Source organism: Scleropages formosus, chromosome 23 (assembly GCF_900964775.1).
Source record: "Scleropages formosus chromosome 23, fSclFor1.1, whole genome shotgun sequence".
Lineage (NCBI taxonomy): Eukaryota > Metazoa > Chordata > Actinopteri > Osteoglossiformes > Osteoglossidae > Scleropages > Scleropages formosus.
Window position 1 is genome coordinate 18,618,768 of NC_041828.1, and position 19,314 is coordinate 18,638,081.

At 46.1% G+C, this 19,314-nt stretch overlaps 3 protein-coding genes across 4 annotated transcripts; 1 reads left to right on the top strand and 2 right to left on the bottom strand.

Annotated features, from left to right (window-relative positions):
* Positions 1-1,159: 1,159 nt before the first annotated feature.
* On the bottom strand, positions 1,160-7,582 carry LOC108931754 (zinc fingers and homeoboxes protein 1-like). 2 transcript variants are annotated; one of them, XM_029248359.1, is made up of 3 exons: positions 7,505-7,582; positions 3,904-4,202; positions 1,160-3,515 (listed from the first exon to the last, which is right to left on the bottom strand). In XM_029248359.1, exons 2-3 carry the CDS (start codon positions 4,064-4,066, stop codon positions 1,168-1,170), a joined length of 2,511 nt encoding a protein of 836 aa, XP_029104192.1. In that variant the 5' UTR covers positions 4,067-4,202; positions 7,505-7,582; the 3' UTR covers positions 1,160-1,167. The 2 variants fall into 2 exon arrangements, with proteins under 2 accessions (XP_029104192.1, XP_018603263.1); XM_018747747.2 differs by lacking the exon at positions 7,505-7,582 and adding an exon at positions 6,957-7,405.
* Positions 7,583-10,528: 2,946 nt separating this feature from the next.
* Positions 10,529-13,932, top strand: ntaq1 (N-terminal glutamine amidase 1). Its single transcript, XM_018747726.1, has 6 exons — positions 10,529-10,708; positions 11,590-11,689; positions 11,796-11,846; positions 12,926-13,074; positions 13,235-13,359; positions 13,520-13,932. The coding sequence occupies exons 1-6, from the start codon at positions 10,629-10,631 to the stop codon at positions 13,621-13,623; spliced, it is 609 nt and encodes a 202-aa protein (XP_018603242.1). The 5' UTR covers positions 10,529-10,628; the 3' UTR covers positions 13,624-13,932.
* psma2b (proteasome 20S subunit alpha 2b) lies at positions 13,852-19,130 on the bottom strand. The gene is made up of 8 exons (XM_018747725.2): positions 18,991-19,130; positions 17,940-18,016; positions 17,267-17,399; positions 16,902-17,024; positions 15,500-15,581; positions 15,258-15,331; positions 15,092-15,149; positions 13,852-14,112 (listed from the first exon to the last, which is right to left on the bottom strand). The coding sequence occupies exons 1-8, from the start codon at positions 19,029-19,031 to the stop codon at positions 13,996-13,998; spliced, it is 705 nt and encodes a 234-aa protein (XP_018603241.1). The 5' UTR covers positions 19,032-19,130; the 3' UTR covers positions 13,852-13,995.
* Positions 19,131-19,314: the final 184 nt, after the last annotated feature.

Consider the following 19,314-nt stretch of genomic DNA (forward strand, 5'->3'; position numbering starts at 1 on the left):
ACAAATTGTTGAAAACCTTAATGCTGGCTATGATGGAAAGGTGTCAGAACACACAGTGCATCGCAGCTTGCTGCGTACGGGGCTGCATAGCCACAGATGAGTCAGAGTACCCATGCTGACCGCTGTCCGCAGCCGAAAGCGCCTACAATGGGCACGTGAGCGTCAGAACTGGACCATGGAGCTATGGAAGAAGGTGGCCTGGTCTTATGAATCACATTTTCTTTTAGATCATTTGGATGGCTGGGTGCGTGTGTGTCATTTACCTGGGAAAGAGATGGCAGCAGGATGCACCATGGGAGGAAGACAAGCCGGCGGAGGCAGTGTGATGCTCTGGGCAATGTTCTGCTGGGAAACCTTGGGTCTTGGTGCTCATGTGGATGTTACTTTGACACGAACCACCTACCTAAAGATTGTTGCAAACCACGTACACCCCTTCATGGCAACAATATTCCCTGATGGCAGTGGCCCTTTTAGCAGGGTAATGCGTCCTGGCAGACTGCAAAAATTGTTCAGGAATGGTTTGAGGAACATGACAAAGAGTTCAAGGTGCTGACTTGGCCTCCAAATTCCCCAGATCGCAATCCGATCGAGTATCTGTGGGATGTGCTGGAGAAACAAGGCTGATCTATGGATGTCCCACCTTGCAACTTACAGGACTTGAAGGATATGCTGCTAATGTCTTGGTGCCAGATACCACAGGACACCTTCAGAGGTCTTGTGGAGTCCATGCCTCGACAGGTCAGAGCCGCTAGGCACGAGGGGGATCTGCACAATATTAGGCAGGTGGTTTTTATGTTTTGGCTGATCGGTGTGTGTGCGTGCGTGCGTGCGTGCGTGTATAAAATATACAGTATATATATATATATATATACACACACACACAGTATATAAAATACACACACACACACGCACACACACACGCACACAGAAGGATTGATTAGTTTTATAAGGCTGAATTACTCAGTCATCCAGCCAAAACTTCATTTAAAATTTTATATGTTCTGAAAGCCCTTTTCCCATGAAAAGATAAAGCAATGCCATAAACACACAATTATAAAGCCCTAAAAAGCTCCAAACCACTGAAGTAGGTACAATAATATGTGAGGTAACAGTTTGTTGACTTAGTGCTTAGATTTCACTACTGATTACTTACCTGTGTCTTCTGTACTAATCCTCTGACCCTGAAAGTGACTTCTTGACACACTGCGGGGGTTCCCAGGTGTCACTGTCATCTGTCTCATTGTCTTCCTCGTTTCCAATTCCAGGAGCATCTCCCCTCTCCTCAGCCACCATCTCGCCATTGCCTTTGCTCTGTGACTCCTCCTCCTCCACCACCTCCTTGGCTTCCTCGAATGGGTCACTGCCCATTTCCTCCCGCTTCCTGACCTCAGCAAACCATTCCCGCACTTGCTCATAGCCCATGTTGGACTTGGCCACCAGCTCGTCCAAGTCCTGCTCGTTCAAGAACCGGTGCTTGAGGTAGTACTCCTTCAGAATCTCCTTCCCCATCTTGAACTTAATGACGGGGGGTGACCGCCCCCAACTCGAGGCTCGTCTACTCTTCCGGGACCACCCGCGTCCTCGGTTCCGTGCCCGGCCCCTGCCTCTCTTCCGGTACCCGCTCCCATTAATAGCCCCAACATTGCCACTCTGGTAGAAGTAGTACCACTTCAGATTGCCGTTCTTCCAGGCATAGCGAGTGTCCCCAAACCAGTTGACGATGTAGGACCTGGGCAAGCCGCTCTCCTTAGCTAGCTTGTCGTACTCCTCAGCGGAAGGCCACTGCGTGCGCACAAAGGCAGCTTTCAGAATGTGGAGCTGCTCGGGCGTTTTCTTGCCGATCTTCTCCCTACTCTGTCTGCTGCTACTAGGAGAACTCTGCTTGGAGGAGGACGCAGATTTGGTGGAACCGGCCTCCTTCCGCTCGGCTTTGGGCTCCGCCGACTCCGGCGCTTTCCGTCTCTCTGTGAACCAGGCGTCTATCTCTCGCCGGGTGAGTTTTGTTTCCGTCCTCAGCCGGCTCAGCTCCTCGTCCGTGGGCGTGCTACACTTCTGATAGCTCTCCTCCAAAAGCAGCAGCTGCTCAGGTGTCTTCTCTTTGAACTTCTGCAGCGTGAAGTCCGGAAACGGGTTTAGGCTGCGAGACTTGCTGCGCGTTTCTTTCACAGGAGTGGGAGTGGGAAGCTCCGTGGTCTCGTCGCTAGAATCGATGAAAACGGCGGTGGTGCCGCTGCCGTCGCTGGGAGCGCCGTCATTAAACACGATGACATGGCTGTTCTTCGAGTTACGCTGGTTGTACCGTGTGTCGCTGAACCACTTCTTTATCTCACCTCTGGTAAGGTTTGTAAGCTTCATCAGACGCGATATCTCCGCGTCGCTGGCAAAGTGGTTCTTCAGGTAGCTAGCCTTCAGTTCTGCCAGCTGCTCCTTGGACTTCTTAGTCCTTATGCCGAGATGATCGACACCAATGGCGGAGCTCTCCTGAGGGCTCAGAGCAGGGGCCTGCACTGTGGTGGCCCTCTTGGCCTCCACAGCAGCAGGTGTTGTCTGCATGGCAGTGGGTTTGGGTGTTTGAGTCTGGTTGTTGGGGATCCCAGCTACCGTCAGTGTAATGGGTGCGGTCACCGGCAGAGCGTTAGCGTTCCCAACTTGGGTCAGCACCAGCCCAGGCTGCCCTACAATCTGGCAGGTCTGCAGGACAGACTGCAGCCCATTGGTGGTGGCAGAGAGATGGGCAGGTATGACGGTGATGGTCTGCGGCACGGTATGCACCGTGCCATTGAACTGCTTCCTCCTGGCCTCTTCCACCTCCTCAGGCGTCCAGCTCACGCCGTGTTTCAGACGCTGGGCCGAGAACCAGATCTTAATCTGCTCCTCCGTAAATTTGGTCTGCACAGCCAAGCCCGTGATCTCGGACACGGACGGATACGGGAACCTGTTGTAAGTGCTGACCAGCAAGGCGTTGCTGTCCATGGCCCCATTGTATGTTGGGATGCTGCTGACGGGTATGAGGAGCTGCGTCTGAGAGTTCTGCTGGGCCTGCAGGGCAGACAGGACCTGGGCCAGGCCTGCGGGCAAAACCGTGGCAGAACCTATTATAGTCTTCTTTGGGTCGGCCAGTACGGGACCCGGGTTACCGATCACGACGCAAGTCTTTGCTGGCTCAATGTTAAGTGTAGCCGCCACCTCCATGGCGGACGGGGTGCCCACGGCAACCTCCTCCATAATCTCCTGCTCCCCTCCACTGTCTGCTCCCGCTTCCCCATCATCCACCACTTTATGAGGCACGGCGATCCTTTTCGGCTCAGCTTTGCTCCTCATCTTCATGATGGGCGTCTTGCTGAGAGGGATACCTGTCGCAGACACGTCCTCGGCCTCCTCGCCCTCCAGCTGAGGCACAAAGCCGCAGTCAAAGGTCAAGTCATCAACGGCGTGCTCGGAGACGGTCCGGCTGCAATGCCTCACCGAGGTCCGAGTGAAACAGCCCTCGTCAGGGTGGGGAATCACGCTGTGCTCTGCAAGTGAATCGCACCTTTTGGTTAGAAAGGTGCACTCCACACACACAGGCTGAGCTGAGTCTTAAGAAACTCAGTGCCAAAATGAAACATGAGGACACAAAGCTCTGGAGAAGGGGTGTCAACCTGGCCCATAACAGACAGGTGTGCAAGTTTATTCTTACTCCAACCAATCCACATACCTAATTAGCTCACTACTGGACCATATTAATTATTATTCAAGGCCATTTCTGTGCAGTTACTAACTTATTCCTCAAAAGTCTGACTCTGATACTCCAGTGAGGTCTGAAATCAATCCACACACGCACTGACAAAACACCCCTACCCCCACTCTTTTCACCATCCATTGTTCCAGGGAAGTGGTCAACAGCCATCATACTATTCTCACCTGGCTCAATGTCTGTGGGTACAACAGCACCCTCTACGGGAGCAGCTGCCATGCCCTCTGCACCCTCCTCTCCCTCCATCATCACCTCCATCTCTGGGTCCTGCTCGATGGTGTCTGAGGGAAGGACCATGCAAGGGGTCGACGACTTCCTTTTGCTCGCCATGGCGTGTCAGGGGGCCAAAGGAAAAGGCTTTGGAAAGACACACAATCCCGATTCGGTGTTGGCCTTGCTTTGGACTTCCTCAGAAATCGTTCATTTCACATGTCTAACTCCTGTCTTTTCACATTTCACTGGTATTCTGCAAGAAAGGAAGAAAACTTGATAAAGCAAAAAAGTTTAAGAAAAACCATTCATTCATTCATTCAGTGTGACCAGGTGAAAGATGCCAAATGTTTAATACTCCATCCAAATGTATAGATCTGATTGAAAATTGTCTAAAACTGATCACATACTTTTTTTGCATCACCAGGTTATACTTCCAGCAATTTAAAACTTAATACTCCCTTTTCCACTGAGTATCATGACAAAATAATCCATGATCATGTAACCATTTGTTACCATGTAAATCTGAAGCCTTATTACCACCTGCAGTATGTCATTTAAATACTTTTACATTCATTCCTTGTCAATAATCTCTTATCCAAACACACTCACAGAGTGCTGCACCAAAAAAAAAAAAACACTAAAATGGCTCACAAAGATACATTTCACTTTAATATAACAGTTATTATTCAGTACAACTGCATTTTTGTTCATTATGAGGTCATTTTACTTCCACTGCAGGTATTTCATTCTAAATAAACAAATACAGAATAATTTAGAAAAGATTTTTTTAATCTATTTCCTAAGGATCTTACAGTTTTAAGATCATTTTTACTGTTTCATATTATATCGAATTAAACCTGGAAAGTTCAGTGCAAGGCAGCAGCTCTAAGTGTTACTCCCTCTGAAATACTAATGCCTGGAACTTAACTATAAAAAGTAGCCTTTGACTAAACGTTAAAGCTTTAATAACACAAACAGCCTTGTGCTATGATAAATTGACTCAATGTTGTCAGTAAAACTACACAGCACTACAGAGTGAAAGACGGAGGCAGTGATCGTGGGAACTGTTATATCATAAACATCCATGAATCAAATTATGACAGTGTCACCATCTAGGGAGTCCAGTGTCTCATGTCCCATGGTTTTTGGCCAAAATCCAGTCCCTTGTGTTACCCTGATTTGGACATATGGTTATTGATAATGAATCAATAAACTGATTTAATGGACAAGAGGGGGCGCAGTGGGTTTGGCTGGGTCCTGCTCTCTGGCGGGTCTGGGGTTCGAGTCCCGCTTGGGGTGCCTTGTGACGGACTGGAATCCCGTCCTGGGTGTGTCCCCTCCCCTCCAGCCTTACGCCCTGTGTTGCAGGGTTAGGACCCAGTTTGCCACGATCCCACTTGGGACAAGCAGTTTCAGACTGTGTGTGTGTGTGCGTGCGTGCGTGCGTGCGTGCGTGCGTGCGTGCGTGCGTGCGTGCGTGCGTGCGTGCGTTAATGTACATATACCATAACACCACAAAGCCAGAGGTGGTAGCTGTAACTGCTATGCTACCTACTGCCCCCAGAATAAGTTCATGTCACTGATTCTTTCATACAAAGTGATTTACATCACTGCTTGTCCTTGTCAGGGTCACAGTGGCCCAGCACTTAATCCAGACAGAATGCCAGTCCGTTTCAGAGCAGCCACACGAGCGCACATTCACATTCAATATATCGTAACCAGTTCTCCCGAAACGCACATCTTTGGACTGCGAGAGAAAACCAGAGCACCTGGAGAAAACCCGCACGACCACAGGGAGAACACACAGACTGAGCTGGAATCCAACCTACGCCTGAGCAGTCCAGGTACTCTAAAGCTAAAATCTTACCCGCTGCACCACTGTCCTTACAATCACTGATTCATTTATACAGCTGGGTAGTGTTACTGCTTCAGTAAAATCATAGTGCAGTACTGTTATTACCGGTGTTAATACTGTCATGCATTAAAATACCTTTCATTTGATCTTTTCCTTTAGGCAATACATTTTTTCCCATAACCTAGTTAGAATAATTAGACCCCCTCACAACGGGAAGTGGCCCAGTGGAGAGACTTCACTGAAGGAGCAAATGCCGTTGTGCGAGGAATAGGTGTAGAAGAGTCCCGGGGGATGTGGGGGCCAGACGCATTTTACAGAACACAAATAAAATCTGATTTCCACTTAAATGTGACAATATCTGACAAATTTCCGTTTATTTTAAGCTATATAATTAAAATGAGAGATGATGCTTCTCAAACATCCAGGCGTGACATCACTACAGGCAGCTAAACCACAGCTCTTATTCGAATAGGTTTTTATTTCTATTCTTGACTTGGAAGCGTAGTAGTGTATTCAGCAAATTTATATGGAATTCTTTCTTCAAATATTGCTCGCCCCCTCGAGTGAAACACAATGAGACGTCAAGTAAAAAAAAAAAATAATCACCTAAACCACCTGGAAAAGTTTGAATAACTGAGGTACACTATGTATGACGTTTTCGGGTGTGGTTTTTAGAGCACTTGAACTGTTCACATGATGATGAAACACTGGAAAAATAAAACATTTAAAGCTGTCGCTCGTCACCTAATCGACGCGTTTGAGAAAGCAGGGAGTGCGTTAAATTCCACAAGTTGAGGTAAACTGACACGCACGCGCATCTGCTTATGTCACATATTGATATTGCAAGCGAAGCACGCGCCGAACATCGTCATGTCATGCTGCGTGGTGCATTGTTTCCGAGAGCATGATGAAAACGTTGCACATTTATCACTAGATGCACACGAAATATTATCGATACAACACCTGGATCGGACCGAAATATTTATCACAATTAAAAAAACGAGTCCGCCGCCCAAACGCGTGTCTCATTGAATCATTGAGGCTTGTTTAGTCAACTTCCGTGTAACAGATAATATGCAGCCGCGCAAATGCTCATCAGGCTCGTTCTGCAGTCGCGCGCGAGACACGCGGCACAGATTGACGGACACCTACCAGGATGGAGCGTCGCGTGCGCAGCTCGTCCGGGCGCGCGAGCTCCGCTGTTGCTCGCTCGCTCGCGCCCGCCCTGCGCCGCGCCGCGCCGCGGGCTCCTCCTCGGCTCGTCGCGAGTCCCTCTCAGCGCATGGGCTCTGTTGCTGCACGCTGACAGGCGCCTGTCGCGGCGGACGCGAGCGAAACGGGTCCAACTGCCGTGGCCATAGATGCACGACAACACAACAAAAAACACACACGCACGGCGAACGGACAGTTTCTGATTTTGCTCAGGGACTAGAACTTTAGACGAGCGGCGCTGCGCTACAGCCTTTAATGAAATGCGATAAAACGGTTACAGCCGCACGCCAAAAACGCGTGTAATTTCACATTTGACAAAGCGAAAAATAGTTCGTGGCTCTAAATGCTAGGCTTTTAATCGACCGGGCGTCACCATCGATGAAATACGTCGTTGCGTCATCGTGACGCGACTCCCCCGTGCACCCGCAAGGTCGTGTGATACAGTACGGGCAGAGGCGCGCGGCTCGGGGCTCGCCGCGTGTCCTCACCTCCCGGCTCGGCGCCGCGCGCCTCCGTGTCGTCTCGCACCTGTCCGTCCAGAAGAAGAACAGCACAGAACTAACTTCTCAGTTAGTCACAGCGCTGTGTGCGGAGAACAGTCACACGCGCTCGGGTGTGCAGTAACACGTGTCACATGATTTTGTGACATCTGTACTCTTGCATTTTTATATAATGTACTTGGCCTCAGGCCTCATTTATAACCACAGTGTGGTGCAGTGACCTCTGTGAAAGCACCCTACACTCTTTACTCTTGCAGACTACAGTACTTCCAGACATGTATTGTAGTGTACAGTAGGTATTGTATTGTAGTACAGTAGTGAGGTAAGCTACAGTTTTTGGGGGACCCAGGTTTCCTAAGAATCCCACCTCCTGCTGGCGTACCCCTGAGCACAGTACCTACCCCTCCAGTGAAAACAACACAGCTCTGTATATGGGTAAATCACCATAAGCTACTTAACATTATAAACTGGTTTGAAGAAAGGAATGTGTTTGGCAGAAAATTATGGATTATTTATGGACTAATGAAAATTATTATTTAGATGCTAAAGACAAACCAACTGACCAATGTCTACAACCACTTTCCTCGAGCGGGGTTGCGGCCAGCCAGAGCTCACCAGGCAACATGGGACGCAAGGCCGAAAGGACACGCCCTGGATGGGATGCCAGCCCGCCGCAAGGCACCCCAAGCAGGGCTCGAACCCCAAACCTGTGGTGCCTCTGTGCCCCCACACTAAAGACTGGCCCAACAAATCAAAACTGTGCAGATGCTATGCTGTGCTGCAGTTAAACAGCTCGGGTGTGAAAGAAATGCACTCAATAAAACTAATTGTCATTAGGCTTTTCTCAAGTTGATCTGTACAAGATGGGGAATGATCAATACGGGATGGTCCCAACTTACACACCAGGTGGCATGATGTTTAAGAGTAAAGTTCCAATTAAAGTCCCATATTCGCCGATTCCTGAGGCCGATTTTCTTGCTATTTGCAGGTGGCTGGTTAAAGTCCTTTGAAATGGCCTTGTTGTTGGACCTTTTAAAATTGATTCCCTGAATAACACCAAGGGTTTGCATCATGGAAAAGCTTTCTGCCACTGTAAGAACAATCAAGTAATTTTTTTAAATTAATTTTTACATGTTACAGCATGGATTCCAGAATAATTATTTGTCCCCCACCCCCAGCACATACAGTTTTAAAACTGTGATTGCGCTGGTGTTCAGTTTTCACTGTGTAGTGTAACTGAGTCCTGGAGCATACCTCATATAACATTTTAGTGCGCTAGATATAATGTCAGTTTGCATGTGGAGTTTGATTAAGGAGATGATTATTATCACTATATTTGCTTATCCATGGAAACTGTACCCATTTATATGTTTGATGTTTTACCGCAGCACTTCCAATTGAGTCTTTCTCTGTAAAAGTTTTGGGGGCACAGTGGTTCAGGGTTCCTGTGCTGCTCAGAGGGCATGAGGTTCAAGTCCAGCTTGGTTGCTATGACTTGGCTTGGACTTGATGGCACATCCATCCATCCATCCATCCATCCATAAATGAAACATCACCAGAAACTGTTCTGAACTTGCACCTGCAGCCATCACTGCAAAAACAGCCCTCAGATAAGTGTCTCTCAGATAAATGCTACAGAATACTATGGTTTGTGCCTTGCACCTCCTGGGTGTAGGTTTGAATTCAGCTCTCTGTGCCCCCAGTTTTCATATTCTACCCATGTTGCTGTAGGTTTTCTCTAGGTGCTTCAATTTCCTCCCACAGTTTAAGGTATCTAAGCTACTTACACTTACTTAACCATTTGTACAATTGGGTAATTTTTTTGTGGTGCATGTACCTTACTTAAAGGTACTACAGCATGATACAATTCAAACCTTGATCCTTTGACTCTTTATAACAATAAACTATAACCATGCAGGGGGGTGTGGTGGCACGGCAGAACAGCAGGTTTGGCCAGGTCCTGCCCTCTGGTGGGTCTGGGGTTCGAGTCCCGCTTGGGGTGCCTTGTGACGGACTGGCGTCCCGTCCTGGGTGTGTCCCCTCCCCCTTCAGCCTTGCGCCCTGTGTTGCCGGGTCGGGCTCCGGTTTGCTGTGACCCCATTTGGGACAAGCAGCTTCAGACAGCATGTGTAAAGATGCAACTGCTAATTTCATTACTTCAATCATTGTGAAACACCAGCTCCTTCCCGAGAGCAGGAATGAGGACTGACTGAAGGTGTGTGTAACACTTGTGCTTTTTTTTGTGCCATTTACAGAAATGGTGACTGGTTAGGGATAAAAGTGAGGCAGGGACCTCCCTCAGAGGATCAAAATGTAACCTGTACCGTGTACCTTGTCTCACACCTTGTGCTTGGGAGATAGATTTGGGACCACCGCCACCCGGCATTCGATGAGAGGTCATCGATAATAAATGGATGAATAAAAGTATAACATTAAAATAATTAAGAAATTATGATTTTTTCTTACAAATATTATAAAATGTGTTGTAATGCACAAAAATACCTTTTATTTTTGTTTTGTGTTCATACTTTTTTATTCATACAGTTATTGTGGAAATGTGATAACATATCTTACTGGACTGGAGTAACTGCAGCCATCTGGGACACGTTTAACAAAATGTGATTTCTCCACAACTGTTCTCTTGTTAAATTGTACTTTTGCTGAGATGTACGTCACTTTGGACAAAAGCGTCTGCTAAATGAATAAATGTAAATGTAAATCACAACCCAACTGCTTTCTTGATGATGGGTATGGCACATAGACAATCCACTCTGGCATATTTGGGAAAGGAATGAATTTTAATGTTGTGTTCTACACCTGAAGTTCCCTCTGTAAACATGCGGATGACTGAAGTTGTATCATTTAAGTTATATCATTTTTTTAACCCCAGCAAAAATGGACAAAATGCAAATCAAAAACGTGAAAAACGGACTTATTCCAAAAGGTTGTAGTTTTCAAGCGGATTTATATTAGTGTAACACGCATAAGCGGGTGTTCTCCGGACTGCATTGATTGTGACACAACAGGCGGAAGTCTCGGGAGCGGACATGTAGTTGTGCCGTGGGCTCGCACCGCCGGAGTCCGGCGCGGTGAAGTGGTTCGCGGCTTCGAGATGCAGCAGAACGGCCTTTCGGCGCAGCACGAGCGCATCGCTCCGGCCAGACACGAGTGTGTGTACACGAGCTGTTACTGGTGAGCGCGAGCGCGAACATGAGCATGCGCAGAGCAGCAGCGACGCTGAAGAGCGCTGGCTCTCATTATCATTATTTATTACAAATATTGCGCTATCTCTGTACCTAATAACCTCAGTTAATGTTGCGTTCGGTCTGTTACTTCGCGCCGAAACTATGGAGCAAAATGCCAGCGGATATTAAACGTAGGTTCTCTAGACATTAAAAAAGCGGATCAGAAATATTTTCAAATCCTCCAAGTTGTTTTCATTTCAGTCTGTTTTCTTCAGACCTCAGATTTACTTTTTTTTAAAGATTTTTTTACTATTCGTGTTCATTTCGTCTTTTTAAATTTGCATGAAAAGTGTTACTAAAGCTATATTATTATTATTATTATTATTAATAATAATAATAATGAGGTGACATGGCTATTGTGTAACTTCACATGTGCTCCAGAGTGTGGAATGATTGTTCTATACAGTATTACTTTCAGCACAGCTTCTCCATTCCGATATTATTGTTCTCTGCTGACCTGATATCGTGGTGAATTTTACAATGATTTACCCCATGTGTACAGCAGCTTGTTCTTAGCATTATCAGTTCAGGGTAAGTATCTTGATCGAGCCGGGAGCTGCAGCAGGAGAGGGATTCAAAGAGGGACGCTTCGGCTTGTAAGGCAGCAGCCTGAACCACTGCGCCACCTGCTGGCCCAGGCAGAAAGATGCAGAGACTGAAATAAGTGTGTGTTTGTTATAATGATGGACACTTACAGTTGTGCTGAGGTGTCAGGTAGTGTTGTTTATTGGCGCTGGATCATTAATCTCAGTTGCATATGCAGAATACAAAATAGAATTTGTTAAAAAGAATCGAAAATGTTCTAAAAATGTCTTTTTCCATTTATAGTGAAGAAAATGTTTGGAAGCTCTGTGAACATATTAAGACCAGCAAGCGGTGCCCTCTGGGTGACGTTTATGCCGTCTTCATATCGAATGAGAGGAAGATGGTGAGATGGAGTCCTCTGAAGGAGGACAGTATGGCAGACAAAGACGTAATTGTGTTTTTATCGATTATTGTGAAACGTACACAGTGTGATTGAACTTTCGTCACAGGTCCCTATTTGGAAGCAGAAATCTGGCCGTGGAGAGGAGCCTGTCATTTGGGTGGGTTCTGCTTAACACCCGTGTTTCAGCTTTAAGGCAAGAAGAATACGGACACCCCTCGACTTACGCAAATAGACCGTTCTTTAACCCGTTACGTAAGTCGAAAGTTACGTATGTCAGATTTCCCCCTCCTCCCCCACCGTTCATCATAATAACATTAATAATTTTTCCATCTCAGTTATTGCACTTTGATGTTTCTTTGGTATTAATTTCATGCTCGCTGTTCTTTCACATGCTTCTTTATACTTGTAGCATCCTTCACTATCGTATTTATAGTCTATACGGCTAAACCTGGTTCCCGTGCTATCGACCATAATCTTTGTCCACCTTCATACTTCCTTATTTTTTTCGATTTCATCTCCAAATCGATTGCCGTACGCTTGCGAGACGCTTCTCGTTTTCCTTCAAGGGCACATTTACCACCAGTCATTGTGAACAATGAGAAGGGGAGAAAATATGAGGGGAAAAAAAGCTCTACACTAACGAGAGGAGATGTGTTAAGGGCTCAAAACTCGTGGGAACTGGGAAGATGCAGCTTCCTGCCTCGTCTGGCTACGCCGACTTTCGCTTAACGTATTTCAGATGTTTTGCGTAAAATGAAAGCGCGATCCGTAAATAATGCGTATGTCGGGAATTTTTTACATAAATCCGGATTCACGTGTCGAATTTACGTAAGTGGAGGGATGTCTGTAAATTGATTTTTGCATGTGAACATTTAATGCTTTGGTTAATGAATCTCTATGCCATTTTGCTATAATAAGGTGGGCAGTAGAAACAATATAGTGTTTAATTAACACAACACGCTTATTGCATGTGTTTGTCAAAGAAATGTCATATTCTTGATGAAACGGAGTACTGTGGGTATTGGGAGTTCAGGAAGGTGAGTTTGATTGTGAGGCGAACACGGCCTGGAGTGGAAAGAAAAGGGGGGGGGGATGCGATGAGGGGGTTTATATAGGTTATCAGGAGACCCCCTATAGGTGGACCATTCTAATTGGCTGATTGGATTTCCGCTGACCTTGACCCTTTGCTGTTGATCTTTCTGGATTTCTGAAAGTTTTGTCATCCTTTACCCCCAGGATTACCACGTTATTCTCCTGCATGACTGCCACAAGGAGCAAACCTTCATATATGATCTGGACACTACTCTGCCGTTCCCCTGTCCGTTCGACACTTACGTCAAAGAAGCGTTTAAGTCGGACAATTATATAAATCCAGCTTTCTGGAGGTAGTTGTTTTTTGATATTGGAGGAAAAATTTATAGTGTGTGAAATTAATTGCTGAAAGTCATTTCAGTTGTATATTCTGTTTATTGTACAAGTAATTTGAACATGCAGCGTTACACAGTGTTTATCATTTGGTGAGCTGGTGTGTGTTGCGGCATCTAGAAAGCTGAGAGTTGTTCCTGCGGACGTGTTCCTGCAAAACTTTGCATCGGACCGGTCGCATATGAAAGATGCCAGCGGAGGTTGGCGCATGCCTCCGCCCCCGTACCCCTGTATCGAAACTGCAGGTAAGAGAGTATTTTACTCAAATGTAACATTGGCCTCTTTCAGTAGATTTGCTTACTGTAACTTGGGACACACTTGCAGCGTATTTATGTAAGTGTTCCTGTGCCCTGTAGAGTAAGGTGCAGACGTGGCTTTACACAGCACTCGATTTCTTTTTGGCAGAATCCAGGATGAACCTTGACGACTTCATCAGCATGAACCCCAGTGTGGGCTGGGGACACGTCTACACCCTCGAGGAGTTTGTGCAGCACTTTGGAAAAACCTGATGCCCTGTGAATTTTGCCAAACGGGGCTTGAGCGAAAGGTTGTTTACACTGTGGAATCAAATTTCTTAAGTGCAAAACAGAGCGATAGCCTGAAGAAATGTGACATCATTTTAACTGCCAGGCTTGTTACATTTGTACTGATGTAAATTGTTTTTATGCAGTAAATACTAAATGTGAAATGTCCTATAAATAAATTTTGGAAATGAAACCATGCAGACCAGAAAAATGCAAATTTTTAATTACTGGCATTTATTGGTGTTTTTCTCTGTAACCAGTGCAAGAAATACAAATAATAAAAATAATCATGAACCAAATGTACAATATTTGAGGTCATTTTAACCACAGAAGAGAAACAATTAAGGAAAATGTTGTTCAGGCAATGGCTGCCAGGTAATCTTTAACCTCAGTTGGAGAGAGTCTTCTGAAGCCGGCTTCATTGCAGATGCCCACTTCAATGTTGTCTTCAGTCATCTGGCCCTCAAAGCTCTCCTGTGACATGATCACACATGTGGATTAGGTCATGTTTCAGGGTGCCTGCATCGCTCAGCTCCTCACTACATCCCATCTCTCATCGGTCCCACTTGTTTTTTAATGTAATCTCTATGCTCCACCTCCTCTCCATGTCTCCTTTCCCCACACACACTGAGGAGGACCATCAGAGCTGTGGAATGAGCTTCCTCCCAACATTAGTTCTGGCCTCAGTCTTGAGATTTTACACTGCTTTCTGAAGCAGCATCTCTCCAACTTCAAACTTTCTGAACATCTTTGGTCATAGGCTCATGGCATCTCTCACTGTGTTCTTCACCCTTGTTTCTTTGTGACAACTTCACCCTGTTGCCTATATTTTATTGGGTTTTGGCTCCTTTTTTGATTTTTTTGTTTAAATGTCAACCATTGGGTGATGTCATTGCTTGATCTTTTATTGTCATCATCATACGAATCTTATCCTGTAACCCTTTAAGCACTTCTGTACTGCACAAACTCAAAATTCTCACCTTTTATTATGAAGTAAACCTTTTGTCTTAGGTGCCTGATGTATAGCATATCTTACGATGATGTAAATCAACTTTACCATGACTTACACAGCAGGGTATTTTTGCTGGAGCTTTCACAGTAAGTACCCTGATCAAAGGGACTATAGCAGAAGTGGGACTGAAACAAGGAACCTTCAGCTCTATGCCACCCTAACAGTATGCTACCTGCATGCTGAATTCAGATCAACACATATATACACGTTAACGTCAGTGTCAATTCACAGCGTCCCCTGACCCCCTTTGGGTGAGCTCCTCGGAGCCCCGTAAAACCAGATGTTTCTATCTGGAAGTTGTAAGTTGCTGTGGACGGAGATGTCAACTAAATACAAAATAATAATTATACTGGTCTTAAACATGACTAAGGAAACTACAGGGATTAAGGACACAGTTCTGGCTGTTAGGACTCAGCCATGTTGTAGTTAGGCTTGCAGTACCTTTAGTGTCAAGATAGCCGTGTGGATCGCATCTTCCAGTTCAAGGTCCTCATTATACCTGTAAAACAGCAATGTAGTCTAATATCTTAACTTGAAAATTATCAATATTCAGGACAGTACATTTTCTGCAACTTAATCTTGTTGTTTTTAAGACACAGTACGATACCTTTTCTCGAGGAATGTTTTTCCATTTACGTAGTTCTTTCCCATTGCTGTTGCTTTCCAAGCAAAATATGCACCCTGTATGAAAAGAGGCAGAAACGACCCGTCATGGAATTCCACTTTTTAACATGCACATCAACATCTACAACACAGTAATGTTTGTTGGCGTACACATTTTCACTCAAGTGTTGAAAAATAGCACAAATTTGTGCCCTCTCCCAGAAGACAGTGGCCAGTGGTACTTACAGAAGGGTCTGATTGGAAGAGGTATGGGCGATCTTCATCCCAGCCAGCAATGAGCAGAGACACCCCGAAAGGACGCACACCTCTGCAACATAAACAGTATTTGTCAGAACTTTTCTTACCATGTACAGCTCCTTAAAGCTGTACGTCCTCCATAGCTACGTAGCTCCTTAGAGTCTCATCTATTCATCTGTCTAATCTTAAAAAGTACTAATCACCCACTTATATCTCTGACAAATTCACAAATACACTTGTACATCAACTTAAAAACACAACTAGGACCAGAAGTCTGTTCATAACTTGGAAGCATTCGTAAGTCCAACCATGTCTCAATCAGAAAGTCTGACACAGCTTAATCCCTCAATTTTTTCACAATTTAGCTTCTGTTGAAAACATCAGATAGAGCTAAAATGATTTTAAAATTCACTGTAAATATTTTGTCTATGGGGGTGCGGTGGCGCAGTGGGTTGGACCGCAGTCCTGCTCTCCGGTGGGTCTGGGGTTCGAGTCCCGCTTGGGGTGCCTTGTGATGGACTGGCGTCCTGTCCTAGGTGTGTCCCCTTCCCCCTCCGGCCTTACGCCCTGTGTTGCCGGGTAGGCTCCGGTTCCCCGTGACCCCGTATGGGACAAGCGGTTCTGAAAATGTGTGTGTGTGTGTGTGTGTGTATTTTGTCTATATTCACCAACAGCTCGCCATCAACAGGTAACAGGTTGCTGTTTTATTGACATGAAGTAACAAGTCTGCTTTAAATCAACTGAAAATAAAATGTATAATGCCCACAGCCTCCGATTCAGTCTGTTGTGTTCTGCTTTATACACACAAAACAGTGCTGGATTACTTCTGCACATCAGGTGTCACAGGAGAAAGAAACAGTAGAGTAGGGAAAGGACAGTGCATTTAGAGAAGTGTTCCAACTTAAAATCCCAGCTGTATTTCTTGGCTCCAAGGAAGCAGCCAATTCATCACACAAACATGTTTGCGAGCATTTGGTCACTTCCAGTTTAAGAAAGAAAGAAAAAAAAACGTAACAAGATATGCACCTCTAGTTACTCACTGAGCAGCTTCTGTAAAAGTTTTGCATATAAATGTAATAAATAGAAATATACTAAAGGACATAGGTCCGGCAAATCCTCAAGAGGACGTGCAACACAAACCCCCCCCCCCCGCCCCCGGTGCCCTTCTAGTGGCAGAAAACAGAAATGCAGGGCAACAGACATTTGAGAAAAAGGTTGAGAGAGTGAAATGAAGAATAAACTAGAAAATGTTTGTGTTCTTGGAAATTTGCAGCTTGGATGTTTGTAACACAAGGAACAATTGTACAGAAATATACTCACGTGGATTAGGAGCAATTATTGAAAGAAACTATTAGTAATTAAGGCAACTTTAAACGCCCATGTCACCCACCCAGACTGCGTGTACTCCTGCATAACAGAGGCCACCCTCTGCACCAGCTGGCCGGTGGGAATAGGCTCCTGGTAAACTAGGAAGTACTGCTGGGCGAGCTTCCTGGCTCTTCTCACCAGCACCCTGCCAAAAGAGATCATCTTTAACAAAGCGGAGCACCTCATGTTCTCCCCTCCGACTTTCACACATCCTAGCGCGTTGGTAACCGAGACTTGGAGCACAAGCAGAAATAAACAAGAAGCACATGTATTTCGTAGCCGCTCAAAAAGTATACAGACGTAAGCCTGGTGGACACCGCAGGTCCTAAAAGCAACGTGCACGTTGAACGCAAGCAAACAGAACTGAAAAAGTTCAAACAGGTTTACCTGTAGTCAGGACCCATACCGCTGTAGACCATGCCTATGTGTTTGGTGATCGGCTCCACTTTGTGCACGCTCTGCTCGTCGTACAGAATGGACTTTTGTTTCTTTTCAGTTGCCAGCACCACGCCATTTGAGGCTGAGTAGGTAAGACGCAAATGAGAATTTACTTTAACAAATTAAGTCATGTGCAGCAACTTCTAAAAATGTCAGCCATGCAAGAGTTTTTTCTTGAAAGTACAGAACCAAAGCTAACATTTCTCATATTTCCCCAAATTGACTACACCTTCAGCGCCTCCTCAGCAAAAACTTTCACCCTGAGAGGTTTTCGCTTCTTTATACAGCTGCATGGCAGAGGACTGGAACAGCAGCAGATGGTGGTGTAGTGTTAGTAGCCGCTGCCTTAGTATGGCGAGATTTTTGATTTGAATCACTCCCCTTCTGTACCCTTGATCAAAATACTTTCCCAAAATTGCTACAGCGATAATACCCTGCTGTATAAATAGGTAAACCAGTGTAAAGCTGACAGTCCAATGCATTTCACATACACGGAAGCATCAAATCAATTATTAACTAGCATGAGAGCTGCGGGGAATTCTGTGGGATGAGCAAATTCCTTCGCCAGTGCAGCGAAATGCGTCGGGAACACACTGGGGGGACAAGGACACGTATTTCCCACCTTTGATTCCGACTGAAGGGGCCCCTGCAGCCACTGCTGCGAGCGCATATTCAATCTGGACCAGTTTGCCGGAGGGGCTGCGAACACACAATAATTCACTTCAGTGAGAGATACAACGGGAAACACAGCTGCAGCAAAAAAAACCCAAAATCCATCAGTTTTCGTGCTCTCGTCTGGGCTGAACCGAAGTGTGCTGCACTGAGCCAACACGCACCGCGTGTATGTCCATCCACGGACCGAGCAGCATAACGCAGGCAACTAGAGGACATCCCATCAAGAGAGCAGAAAGTGATATGCATTTACATATTTAGCAGATGCTTCTCTCCAAGCGACTTCCAATTAACTCTATGTAGTGTTATCAGCCCACACACCTTATTCACCAAGGTGACTTACACTGCTAGATACACTACTTACAATGGGTCACTCATCCATACATCAGTGGAACACACACACACTCTCTCTCTGTCACTCACACGCTGTGGGGTGAACCTGAACAGCATGTCTTTGGGTGTGGGAGGAAACCCACGCAGACGGGAGATCATGCAAACTCCACACAGCGGGGATCGAACCCATGTCCTCGTGCACAACCCAGGCGCTGAGACAGCGCTACTCGCTGTGCCACTGTGCAGAGAAGAATAGCATATAAATCATGAGCTAGCCTACAGTAACAGCCCCAACAACGAAAGTGAAACCAGAGTGACTGCAGCCGCGCTCAGGAAACACTGAGAAAACGAACACATAAAATTTATAAATAATTATGGCTCCTTAACGGGAGAGGAGGGAGGCAGCAGGTTCCCGTGCGGTAAACACGGCGAGCGGCTGTAGTGTGGAGCTCCACGGCGGCGGTCAGTGACCGCGAGCTCCAGCCGCCGGGCTGCGCGCGAGACACACAGCGCTGAAGTGAGAGCGGCGGTGACGATGCAAATCCGCGGCCTTCGCAAGAACACCAGCACACACTTTTAATTTACATTCGCTACCATTTCTCCTTCACTCGGTCGCATATAGCACACGCTACATTCTATCCAACCCAAATGCAAACAGTTTTAATTACCTAAATGTAGTCAGAGAGAAACTGTATCCTCTTTCTGCCATTTTCGATGACGTGCCGGGGAAACACAAATAAGAGAGACATGCGCCGAAAAGCCGCAGTGGATGCTGGGAAATGGTGTTTGGGCGGAGGCACGTAACACTGAACCGTATAGGATGCCGGGAACATGAGTTCAGCATCGATGCTGGGGTTCTGACTTAAGTCTGACAACCTACGGGAAACTGTACAGCATGCTGGGAAACTGAGTAACAACGAATTCACACTATGGGAGGCCGCGGTGCATTGTGGAATGTTGAGTTAAGACGGGCACAAGCTGTGAAGAACTGC

Coding starts and splice junctions, on each gene's coding strand:
- LOC108931754 (XM_029248359.1), bottom strand. CDS start 4,066: ATGGCGAGCAAAAGGAAGTCGTCGACCCCTTGCATGGTCCTTCCCTCA. Junction 3,516..3,903: donor ACCCACAGACATTGAGCCAG/GTGAGAATAGTA, acceptor ATTCACTTGCAG/AGCACAGCGTGATTCCCCAC.
- ntaq1 (XM_018747726.1), top strand. CDS start 10,629: ATGCAGCAGAACGGCCTTTCGGCGCAGCACGAGCGCATCGCTCCGGCC. Junction 11,847..12,925: donor GAGAGGAGCCTGTCATTTGG/GTGGGTTCTGCT, acceptor CTTTACCCCCAG/GATTACCACGTTATTCTCCT. Junction 13,360..13,519: donor CCCCTGTATCGAAACTGCAG/GTAAGAGAGTAT, acceptor TCTTTTTGGCAG/AATCCAGGATGAACCTTGAC.
- psma2b (XM_018747725.2), bottom strand. CDS start 19,031: ATGGCAGAAAGAGGATACAGTTTCTCTCTGACTACATTTAG. Junction 15,582..16,901: donor CAGGAGTACACGCAGTCTGG/GTGGGTGACATG, acceptor TTTATGTTGCAG/AGGTGTGCGTCCTTTCGGGG. Junction 15,150..15,257: donor AAAACATTCCTCGAGAAAAG/GTATCGTACTGT, acceptor GCTGTTTTACAG/GTATAATGAGGACCTTGAAC.